At 68.0% G+C, this 11,589-nt stretch overlaps 3 protein-coding genes across 3 annotated transcripts; 1 reads left to right on the forward strand and 2 right to left on the reverse strand.

Moving 5' to 3' along the window:
* Positions 1-695: 695 nt before the first annotated feature.
* MSS51 (MSS51 mitochondrial translational activator) lies at positions 696-3,310 on the forward strand. Its single transcript, XM_084295769.1, has 6 exons — positions 696-1,015; positions 1,272-1,427; positions 1,567-1,691; positions 1,878-2,441; positions 2,756-2,849; positions 2,953-3,310. The coding sequence occupies exons 1-6, from the start codon at positions 834-836 to the stop codon at positions 3,161-3,163; spliced, it is 1,332 nt and encodes a 443-aa protein (XP_084151895.1). The 5' UTR covers positions 696-833; the 3' UTR covers positions 3,164-3,310.
* Positions 3,311-3,379: 69 nt separating this feature from the next.
* Positions 3,380-8,868, reverse strand: LOC311215022 (cytoplasmic phosphatidylinositol transfer protein 1-like). The gene is made up of 10 exons (XM_084295969.1): positions 8,787-8,868; positions 7,545-7,636; positions 6,669-6,817; positions 5,485-5,573; positions 5,358-5,365; positions 5,176-5,247; positions 4,951-5,046; positions 4,705-4,860; positions 4,578-4,641; positions 3,380-4,204 (listed from the first exon to the last, which is right to left on the reverse strand). Exons 2-10 carry the CDS (start codon positions 7,590-7,592, stop codon positions 3,939-3,941), a joined length of 948 nt encoding a protein of 315 aa, XP_084152095.1. The 5' UTR covers positions 7,593-7,636; positions 8,787-8,868; the 3' UTR covers positions 3,380-3,938.
* A 1,496-nt stretch (positions 8,869-10,364) lies between these two features.
* LOC311214957 (myeloid-associated differentiation marker-like) lies at positions 10,365-11,550 on the reverse strand. Its single transcript, XM_084295839.1, has one exon. It carries the CDS (start codon positions 11,338-11,340, stop codon positions 10,474-10,476), a length of 867 nt encoding a protein of 288 aa, XP_084151965.1. The 5' UTR covers positions 11,341-11,550; the 3' UTR covers positions 10,365-10,473.
* Positions 11,551-11,589: the final 39 nt, after the last annotated feature.

Consider the following 11,589-nt stretch of genomic DNA (forward strand, 5'->3'; position numbering starts at 1 on the left):
GTACTAAAATAAATATTGCTGAGTGTCTTTGCTTACTGAACCCAAATGAGGAGTCTCAGGGCCACTCACAGAGGATTTTTCCTGACAAAAATGGGGAACCTGCCTCAAAAAAACAGCTGAGCCCGACCCTGTGGTTTGGTTGAGGGCCGAGGAGCAGCTGAGTCTGCACAAAGGCGGGGGGCAGCTGCTGGTGATGGAGAGGAGTCACCGGCCTTCAGCCCCACCACCACCAGCAGCAGGCACTGGGCAGACGGGAGCAGTTTTATGGAAACGACTGCTTGGAGCTAATTGTAGTACACAGCAGGGACAGGTTATGCACGTGTAGAGGTGTATTGGGAAACTCCATGCTCTTTATTGCATATAACCAGGGCAAGTTGCCCCGTTAGGGTGTGCATGCCTTTGGGAGCCATCCCGCACGTGCCCAGCACCAAAATAAACCACATACCTACTTCATAGCTGATTTGCTTCGAGTCATAGTCCCTCCACCAATCCCCCTCACATCCCCCCGACACCTCCCTCAGACAGCTCCAGGCACCCCGTCACCCTCCCCAGCCCCTTTTTTTGGGGAGCCCCATACGGGGGCCGGCCCCTGCCCGGGAGGTGGTGCCGGGAATAGCTTCGCTATCGGTGTCAGGCCGGCCGGGAGGCCTGGCCTTCTTGGGGCTGACATTTGAGCTCAGCCCCGCTGTGCCAGGAGCGGGACGTGCGGCCAGGCTGCCGCCCCGGTCACCACCCTCCTCCTGGTGGGACGGGGACAAGCATCGGGACGCCCGGACGGGTCTCCCAGGAGCTGGGCACCCCCTGTGTCTGGACCCCTCTGTCCCACTGCCAGCATGGCCCAGCGGGGGCAAGGAGCAGCCCGCAAAGCCGCCAAGAAGCCAGCGAAGGAGCCAGCAGCAGCAGCAAGGGCGCCCGACATGGATTCCCTGGGCTTCCAAGCCATGGACAGCAACGTGCCGGGGCTGTCCCACGTCATCCTCCAGAAGCTCAACATGAAGAGCTACGAGGACTACAAGTGAGTGAGAGCAGCTGGGGCAGGCTGTGCGGGTGCTGTGTGTCTTCCCCCGAGCTTTGTGTCCCCCCCGGCTCCTGGGTGCACCCCCATATCCCCCCAGGACAAGGTGACGCCTGTGGCTCCTTGTCCCCGACCAGCTCGGCTCAGGATGGTCTTGGCCAGAGGAGAAATCCCACAAACACAGAGGGAAGGCACGAGCCCAGCTGGGCTGGGCAGGACCCTTCTCACCCCCGCAATGCTTCTGGGCTCCCTTCAGATCCGCCATGGACGGGAGGAAGAGGGGCAGTGATTTTGGCATCCGGACCTACTTCGACATGTTCCAGAAGATGGAGGACACGTTCAAGTTCTGCGCCGAGTGCAAGAAGCTCCCCGATGCCCTCCCTGACCCCAAAAGTCTCCGCCGATGCAAGAGGTACAGGGGAAGGTGGCGTGGGGCTGGGTGTCCCCGGGCTCCCAGCAGGGCGAGCTCAGCCCGGTGGTGGGGGTGAGGCTGGGGGAGGCACGGATCCTGCCCACCCCCGGGGCTGGGCACGCTGCCTCTCTCCCCCCAGATGCCAGAACGTGTACTACTGCGGCGTGGCGTGCCAGCGTGCCAACTGGCCTCTGCACAAGAAGTTCTGCAAGAAGCTGAAGCTGGTGGCCCTGGACCGGCTGGTGGAGTGGCTCGTCTTCACAGGTGGGGCGGGGGGCACTGCTCCCACCCCAAATTCCCCCTCACAGCCCATCCCCTGAGCGTGCGGGGTCCCTCCTCCCAGCTCTGCTCACCCAGGACTGGCAGTGCCACTCCCTGCAGCTTGCTGGAGGGGGAATGGGCAGCCTAGCCTGCAGGGCCACCCCTGAAAATCCACTTTTCTGCCCCCAGGTGACATTCCCTTCCCCACGGAGACCTGGACAAAACCCGCTGGGGACGTGGCGGGCTGGGAGGACTGGTTTGCCATGCAGGAGCAGCTGGAGGAGAAGCTGGGCGCTGTCCTGGCCGGGCGCTACATGAGCCTCCTCTGGGCCAACGCGGGGAAACCCCGGCCGGAGGAGGGAGAGCTGCGCGAGTCCGTCCGCCGCCTCGTCACCGACTTCCACTCGCGGCCGCTCACCATCGGCCTGGGGCTGCGGCTCTTCGGCATCGACCCCCTCGCCAAGCCCCTCACCGTCCACGTGGTGGGGGCGTCCCACGTGGAGACCCTCAACACCCGGGTGACCGACTACGACGAGCTGGCGCGGATGTTCCCGGGGCAGCGGGGCATGGAGGTGGTGATGGTGGGGGTGGACGTGGTGGACGGGCCCATCATGAGGCCCCCCCTGGCCACGCCGGGGCCGCAGGGAAGGATTTATCTCAGCAGCTTCAAGGGGCTGTACCACGACTTCTGGGAAGGGCAGGTGGAGACCAAGCTGGCCGCACGCCCCGACCTGGTGGTGGGCTTCCATCCGGGTGAGTGCCCAGGGTGCAGCACCCGAGGCTGCTGGGGACTTTGGGACGTGCCCAGAGCTCACCACGGCTGTGCACCACGCCACCGTGGGCCACCACGGGCAGGGGGGGACACCCTGGGGCTCGGGTGCCAGCAGCACCCAAAGGGGTCCCTGCATTTGGGCTCCAGATCTCGGACCTGGGGCTCAGCCCAGGACCCGGAGCCTGGCGGGGAGCGGGGACCGTCCTTGCTGGCAGCCTCACGCTGTGCCAGCCGGGCTTTCTCGGGGTGGGGAGCACAGGCAGCGTGCCCCCCACTCACTGATACGTCCCCACAGGTTTCCACGCCTGCCCTGACCTCATGGCAGGCTGGCTGCCCACGCTGCTGCTGCTGCGGGACTACCGCCTGCCCACCCTCTTCACCGTCTACAGGTGAGCCCCCCGGTGTGCCCCCCGAGCTGGCTGCGGGGATGTCCCTGCAGGGAACGCCCCAGCCACACAGTCACGGAGACTCCTCCTTTCCTTCTCCCGGCAGCGAGCAGGAGCTGAAGGCCTCGCTGCAGATCCTGGTGGAGCTGGAGACGCACATCACGGGCTACGCCGCCAACCCCTTTGCCTCCCTGCGGCCCGAGCAGGTCTACTCCAGCCCCAACAAGGCACCCGTCTACTGCAGCTCCTACTACATCACCCTGCTGGGGCCGGCCGCCTCTGTCGGGGAGCTGGAGGGTGGCAGTGATGAGGACTAGCAGGGAAGGGAGCTGTGTTCCCCCAGGGGCACCCGTGAGCTCCTCTGGCCCACCCCACAAACCCCGACCCCCATGCTGCCCATCCCAGCTGTGTGCCACGTGCCAAGGAGGGACGTGGCGATGCCGCAGGTTCAGCTCTCCTCTGCACAGCCCAATAAACCACCGCTGGGAGCCAGCCGCCACGTCTCCAGTTTTATTTCCGAAAAGGACCTCGTTTTCCCAAAGAAAATACAGGTCTGAGCCTGCCCCGGCACCCCTCGCACTGGCACGGCCTCCGACTGCGAGACCCGGAGCGCGTGGGGCTGCGTGGCCCCTGGCATCCCACAGGGAGCCCCAGGAGGTGGCACTGGGCTGTCACCGACACCCCCACACCCACCCTCCTGTGCCCGGTGCCTACCTTGCAGGGCGGTGCTCGAGCATCGCTCCCCGGGTGCCGCGGTACCCAGCCCGGCACGGCCACGCGCCCAGCCCGGCCACGGCTGGACCGAAGGGGCTGGGATGCTGCCGTGGCCCGATGCTGCCTGGCACGAGGAGCGGGACGTCCCCTCCCTGTGGGACAGCAGGTCCGGCGTGGCGATGGTGACAACGTCCCACACGGGCACCCGCGGCGGCTCAGGGTCGCCGGCACCCCCACGGGGCTCCCCTGCGCCCTGCCGGCGGGTTCCCCCCTCGGGGTCGGCATCCGTCGGAGGGGACGGGGCGGGTGGCAGGGCTGGCACGGAGGAGAGGACAGTCCGACCGGGCAGGTGGCACGGCGCGGTGGCACGGCGCGGCCTCACTCGGCGCTGGCGCGTTCCCGCAGCGCCGGCAGCGTCAGGGTCTCCGGCGCCGACTTCTTGCGGGGCCGAGCTTTGGGGGGGGCGAGGAAATCGGGGGCTTCGTCGCTCAGGGGGGTGGAAGGGGCGCTGGCGGGGGCCGAGTGCGTGGCCGTGGGCTGCCCCACCTCGCTGACCGAAATGGTGGGGGCCACCATGCCGATGATCTCGTTGGTGGCCTCCTGCGTCTCCCGCTCGTAGCGCCGCACCTCCTCCATCGTCATGCCTGCCGAGCACACGCGGGCTCACAGCCGCCTCCAGCACGGCCTCGTCCTGCACCCCCCGGTGTCCCCAACCCCATCAGGTGCCAGCCCTGGGCACAGTGTCCCCGTGGGGCAGGGGACAAGGGCTGGAGCAGCGGGGCAGCGGGTGAAGGCGAGGTGGCAGCAAAACCCTGCGGGGAGGGGACTGAGCCATGCCGGGGGGCGCAGCGGTGGCGCAGGGGGGCTCCATGTGCACAGGGACCACCAACGTGTGCCGAGGTGGGAACCCAAGGGGAACCAGGCAGGGGGCATGGGGAGCAGGAGGAACAGCCAACACGGTTGGTGGCATCGGGGGTCCCGCACGCAGAGGGGCTGGGGGACACCACGGGGACTCACCGCACCACTCGTCCACCCAGGTGAAGGCCTGCCGGTGCCCGATCAGCAGGATGTCCCGGATCACCTGTGACACCAGCCATCAGCACCCACCCCCAGGTGGCCCCGCGCCACCCTCGGCCGCCCTCACCTTGTGCACGAACTGCTCCACGCGCGTCTGCAGCCCCCACACCTCGAACTTGACGGTCACCAGCTTGTAGGAGCACATGATGGGCTTGGTGTGCTGGCGCCAGCCCTCCCGCAGCGGCCCCCGGCCCGTCTTGGCCGAGCTGAAGAACCGGGGGTCCTGGGGCGCAGAGCGGGGCCATGAGCCGGGGACGGGGGGACCCGGAGAGGGGCACCCCAGGGAGCTGCCCCCCCACCCCAGCCCCGTTACCTCCAGGCTGCGGTAGTAGCGCTCGGGGATCTCGTCGAAGGCGATGTCCAGGAAGGAGACCTCGTGGTCGCCCAGGATTTTATCGCTGTGGAAGATCTGGGGTGGGCAGGGAGGGTGAGAGGGGTCGGCACCGGCCACGTGTGCCCCCCCCCTCGGTGAGTTTGCCGGGTCTCAGCCGTGCCACCAGCTCAGGAGGTGGGGAGGGCCGCGGCCGGCGCCACTCACGTTCTCGCTGTCCCCGCAGTTGTCCTCGTATTTGGTCTCGATGTAGATGGAGAACTTGGGCAGGAAGGAGCACTGCGGGGAGAGCGCCTGGGAGCTGGTCCCCGAGGGACGCCCACCCCGGCGCCCCCTCCCCAGCCACAAGACGGGAAAGGGACCGGGCCCCCCCATGCTCCCCTCCTTACCGTGTACTCTGCAGGGCCGCGCGGCATGCCGGCATCACGGGGTGGCACCGTGGGGGAAGAGAGGGAGAGGTGAGACCGGGACACGGCTGGCCCCGCAGTGCTGGGCGGCCCCGTCCCCGTGTCTCACCCGTGATGGTGTAGGGGTAGTAGTTCCAGGCTTTCTCCGTGATGTAGAAGATTCGGGGGGTCACTGCCCGGGCCCAGCTCGGCAGCTTGCTGTTTTGGGGGAGGGAGGCAGGATACGGCCCAGGAGCACGGCCCTGCCGTGCCAGCACAGCTCCCGGACCCCCATCACCTCCCCAGGGACCTCGCCCCTTCCCCAGAACCCCTCCACCACCCCAGAACCCCCCATCACCCCAAGACCCTCCCCATCACCCCAAGACCAGGTCCCCATCGCGGTCCTGTCCCCCCACAGGCACCCCTGGCCCCGTTCCCCGGGCAGGATCCGGCCCCGCTCGCCACGGCGGCTGCCTCCCTCCCAGCGGCGGTGTTTTTTGATTAATTTTCAGGCGTTATAAATAACATCCCCAAGAGGAGAATCGTGAGTGCCGCAGCTAAAAATATCCCGTCTAACGCCAGCGACTCCCCGGCGGGGGAGCCGCCGGTGCACGCTCGGCCGCGCGCCGCAGCTGGCGGCGGGGACACGGGGACAGCAGCGCCGCGTGCCTGCGGCCACCCAAAAGGCACCCGGGGCTGCGTGTGGGGACACGGGGACACCCCGGGACGGGCAGGGGAGCAGCTGGGAGTGTCCCCGCACAGCCTGGGGCGGTGCAGTGGGACCCATGGGGAGGGGTGGGCTGGGAGAGGGTGAGGCCCCCAAGGATGGGGGCACCCCAGGACATGGGTGCGCACCAGGAGATGTACACGTCCCTAAGATGGGTGCAGTCCCCAAAGATGGGTGGGGTGCACCCCAGGAGATGGGTGCAGTCCCCAAAGGTAGGTGCAGCCCCCAGGAGATGCACACACCCCAGGAGATGAGAAGGGTGCAGTCCCTGAAGATGGGTGCAGCCCCTAAGAGATGTGCGCACCCCAAAGATGAGTGAACACCAGGAGATGAGTGAAGTCCCCAAAGATGGGTACAGCCCCCGAAGATGGGTGCACACCAGGAGATGGGGGCACCCCTGGGAGATAGGGACATCCCCCAAAAGGTGGGTACATCCCCAGAGGCAGGTGCAGCCCCTCTTTGGGAAGGCTGCTCCCTGAGGATTTTGGGAGCAGGGACGGGGTCACACCACCCCCTGCCCGTGCCCCCCAGCACAGCAGTGTCCCCGCGGAGCTGGGGCAGGATGGGACCACGGGCGGGTGCCTCACCTGGAGAGGTGGACGCGCTTCTCGGTGAACTGGCCGGGGCCATGGACGGGGTCCTCGTGGGGCTCGTTCTTCACCACCTCCACGCCCTCGCCCTTCTCGCTCTCCTGGTGGCTGTGCTTGCTGATGGTGTACAGCTGCCCCACGCGGTACTGCAGTGAGCGAGAGGGGAAACTGAGGCACGGAGCAAAGCGGTGCCAGAGCCCGAGCCGTGCAGCAGGCAGGCGTCTCCCCAGGGTCCCCCTGCTCTCACCCCTGGGCGAGGGCCGGATCCTGCCCTTCCCACTGCCCAGGTACCTGCAGCGATTTCCCTGCCTGCCTGCCTGGGCAGGCCAGGAAAAAAAAAAAAAAACAAAACCCACGGCCGTGTGTGCCCGTACTCGGCGGTGCGGCGGCGCAGTGACCGCATTGTTGTTGTGCCCGAGATCCCATCCATCATCCCGGCTGCCGGGCAGGTCTCCTCGCCGCTCCGCCTAACCGCAAACCTTCCCCAGGTGCTGCCACAAACCCGCAGGTGTGGGCGCAGCTGCCGCGAGCCCCTGCTCCCCAGAACGGCCCCAGCCATCGCTGCTGCTTGCTGGAGGGGATTTGGGCCGCTCCGGCAGCACCCAAAACGCAGCCCTTTGCCTGCCACCTCCGCGCTGCCCCGGGGACACCGTGCACAGCGATGGGATGTGCCGGGGGACCCCGTGCTCGCACCCCAAAACACCACACAGCGCATCCCGCACCCAACAGCCACGGCCAAAATGACTTAACCAAGGCACTGTCCTCACCCCGAGGGGACAGCAGCGGGGACCGCGGTGTCCCCCAGCCCATCTGACCCCCCAGGACCACCACCCAGTGCCCCCCACGCTCCCCAGGGGGGGGACACCCCCGCACCTCCTCGGTGGTGAGCGGCATGCAGATGCGGTACTCCTTGACGAGCATGGTGGCGGGGTCAGGCGTCGGCGCTGGCGGGGGCGCAGCTCATCCTGGGGGGGTGGGGATGGACACACACACACATGGGGTGGCAGCGGGCTGCGGGAGCGGACGCCCACGCTGGCACCGCGCCGCGAGCACCGGTGACTTCACGCGGCGTTGCCATGGCAGTGCTGCGAGGTCACCGGTGCGAGGAGCAGCCCCGGGCGCACCGGCTGTGGGGACACCCCGGCACCCCGGGGCACCCCGACACCCCCAGGGCATGCCTGAACCCCCTCCTCGCCGTGCAGACACCCGCAGCCCGGCGCAGCTGTCCTGGAGCACACGTATGTTGTTCTCTCCCCACCCTCCCTCCCCAAAAACGGCGCTATCAGTTTGGGGGTGCCACATCCCCATCCTGCCACGCAGACGGCTGTGGAGACAATGGGATGGGTGGGATAAGATCCATGGGGACAGGACAGACCCTGACCCCAATCCTGCTCCCACCTGGGTGCCCCCAGGGAGCACCCACAGCTGTGTCCCCATGAGGTTGGGGCTCTGTGGGGGTCCCTCCCCTGGTGACACCCAGCCAGGGGCACTGCCAGGCTGCCCCGCTTGCCCTGGTCCCTGTTCCAGCTGGAGCAGCCTTGGGGGGGCTCCTGGCCGTGGCCTGCAGCCCCAAGGGACACAGAGGGGACACAGAAGGGACACGGCAGGGATGCGAGCCCCCAGACAGACACCTCAAGTGGGGCTCAGACCTGGCCCCCTTGGGGGAGGCTGACGGGGGCTGCCTGGGGGTTGCTTGTCCAGACGGGGACACGGAGGTGTCCCTAGGACCACAGGATCACTGAGGGCCACAGGGACATCTCGGGGGGTCACAGGGGCTTCCAGCTGATGGGGAAGGGGGCCGGGCGCTGGTGCTGGCTTGCAAGACGCTAAACCCCTCTCGGCGGGCTCCTCACCCACCGCCAGCGACAGAGGTGGCCCTGGCATGAGGCACAGCCAGCTGAAGGAGGGGACCCCCCTGGGGACCCCCAACCAGCCTGGGGCTGAACCGTGCGCTCCAGGCGGCCCGGGGGTGCCGGAGGGGGGTGCCCGCTGCTCCATCACCCCCCTCCCCACCGCCCGCCCCGCTCATCCCGGGGCCCCGGCTGCCGGCTCGGGCATCGTGAGGGGGAGCCCCCCGGCCCCGGCTCCGCCGCCCCCCGCCCCGGCCGCACTCACCCGGGCCCGCAGCGGTGCCCGCTCCCCGCTCCCCGCTCCCCGCCGCCGCCGTGCCCCGGCCGCCCCGGGCCGTGCGCAGGAGCTGCCGCCTCCCGCGCCGCCGCTCCGGTGCACACCGACCCCTAGGGGGAGGAATCCGCCGCGCACCGGCACCGGCACCGCTCCTGCACCGGCAACCGAGCCGCACCGGGGCTCCCCACGGCACGGCACGGCACGGCACGGCGCGGCACGGCGGCTCCCCATGGCACAGCACCGGCGCGCCCCATAGCGCGCTATTTGGGTACCCCATGGCACGGCACGGCACGGCACTGCACGGCAGCGGGGCTCCCCACGGCACGGCACGGCACGGCACCGGGGCACCCCAAGGCACGGCATGGCACCAGCACCCAGCCACTCCCGGTGCCACCACCGCGCATCCCGGGGCCACGAGACACCCCCAGATCCCTGCGTGGGGTGCAGCGGGCTGGGAGCCCCCCCACACACCCCCCCACACCCCCAGCCCACCCGTGGCTGCCTCCCCACGCCCCAGCCTCCCCGTGCCCCCCGGCCGCAGCCCCGCTGCGTTACCCGTTACCGGCACCAAGCGCTGCAACTCATCGCCGGTGACGGCCGCCGCGCGCTCCCGCGCCTCTTTCCTCTATGAATTTCAATCAACTCAGGCACTAAAAATAGCTCCGCTCCGGCGCTGGGCAGGGCTGCGCCGGGCCGTGCGGTTTTTTTTCCTTTATTTGCTCAAAAAATTTCTGCCTCGAGAAGCTCCGACGGCCGAGCGCGGGCCCCAGCGGCAGGGCGAAGGTCGCGGTGGCGAGGTGACAGCCAGCGTGGGGTTGTGGCACCCGGCTGGGAGGTGGCAGGGACAAGGCGGTGGCACGGTGGTGGCAGGGAGGTGGCACTGGTGAAGAAGCAGGGGGAGGGCAGCCTGGCTAAAAGCAGCGGTGATGTCTGGGGAGGCAGAACCCGAGGGAGCAGCATGGGTTGGGGACAGCGTGGGGACACCGTGCCCCGTGGGTGCCTGTCTCCCGTGCCTGCAGGACACGCCTGCACCGCTCTGCGCCCTTCTTCCCAGCGTGGTGACACCCTCCTGTGCCACCAGCCTCGTGGTGGCACCCCCGTGTCCTCAGGCAGGGGACTCCCTGCTGCCACCACGGTGTGGAACAGCAGGCACGGCACGGGCACAGCCGCTCCAACCGCGGGGCTCTCACTCAGGTGACGGTGACAGACCTGTCCCCGAGCTTGGGGACTGTGCCCCCCCCCAGCAGCCACATTCCTCCCGAACCCGTTCTGCAGGGTCCTGCGATGCCAAGTCAGAAGCATCCCAGCTGTTTTTTTTCCTGGTCGTGCCCCGTTTAACTCCAGCAGGAGAGAAGAGGAGCTGCCGAAGGCCGGTGTCCCCCTGCTACCATGCAGCCCCAGGGGGGTGACTCAGAACAGCCCCACCCAGCCATGAAAAAAAAAAAAAGGGGAAGAAAGCGGAGCAGAAGCAAGTGAAAAATGACCCAAATTTAATCCCAAAGCCCTCCCCGCCCCCAGGCCATCGGGATCCCCCCCCACCCGGCTCCCCCCCCACCGGTACCCCCAGCACCACCGCTGCTCCCCGGCACGGGGGGAGGCCGGGAGGAAGGAGCTCTCCGAGGCGTCCGGCCTCTTCCTCAGCTCCCTGCCCGGCCCCGTGGCCACCCCGCCGCCCTCAGGAACGGGTCCTGATGAAGACCATCTTGGTGGAGTAGACCAGGTCCACAAGGTAGGCGAGGAAGTTGAAGATGGTGAGGAAGGTGACCCCCAGGTGCTTGTTCCAGGAGCAGTTTGCGCCGCAGGGGCTGGGCCGGCTCCTGTTGTTGAAGCTGTAGAAGGGCCAGATGATGACGGCAGTGAGGTACATGAGCATGGCCAGCGCGTTGTAGGCCACCAGCACCTTCTCCAGCGGGCAGGGAATGTAGCTGAGGCAGCGGCCGATGGTGAAGATGATGATGAGGAGGGTGATGACAAAGCAGACGGCGTAGACGGCCACGCACCACTGCAGGCCGGGCACGGAGTCGTAGGTATCCAGCAAGGAGAAGATGAGACACGCCATGTAGGCTTCAAACACCTTGAGGAGACCGGGCACGGTGGAGAGGAAGCTGCTGATGTCCCCCGGTTTGGCGCGGGTGAGCCCCACCTCGAGGGCGTAGGCGAGGAAGCAGAGGCAGGATATGGCCGTGGCGGCCGCCTGGCGCATGCAGATGCTGCTGCTGCAAGGGCTGCCGATGAAAACGGAGGGGAACACCACCGAGCTGGTGAAGATCATCAGCGCCGCCAGCATGGAGAAGGCCGAGGTGAAGTCGTCCCAGGAGAGGGGCAGCTTGGGGTAGAGCTCAAACAGCTCCAGCAGGACGATCAGCAGCGTGACGGCGAAGCAGAAGCCCCAGCTGAACATGCACCACGTCCCGTAGGGGCCCCCGTAAACCCCGGTGGAGGCCACCAGGCTGAAGGCGATGCAGGACAGCAGGATGGCGAAGAGGCGGGCGATGCCCACCCAGGAGGTGACGGCTCGCAGATTCATCCTCACCAACGCCATGGCCCCGCCGAGCTCCCAAGCTGAGCGCCGGGAAGTGGCCACCGCCTGCTTCCGCTATTTTCTGCGTGCCGGCACCGAGGGGTGGAGCGCACGGGGGGGAGCCGCCGGCCGCCGGCCCACGCACAACATCCCCGGGGGTCCCAAACCACAAACCCCGCTCCCCGTCCCCAGCACGGCCCCGCACGGCCCGGGGCTGGCTGCGGGTGGATCATTAACACGGGGCCGGCGCTGCTGGTGACGGTTCACGGT

The sequence above is a fragment of the Netta rufina genome (genome assembly GCF_964035555.1).
Source record: "Netta rufina genome assembly, chromosome: 15".
Taxonomy (NCBI): domain Eukaryota; kingdom Metazoa; phylum Chordata; class Aves; order Anseriformes; family Anatidae; genus Netta; species Netta rufina.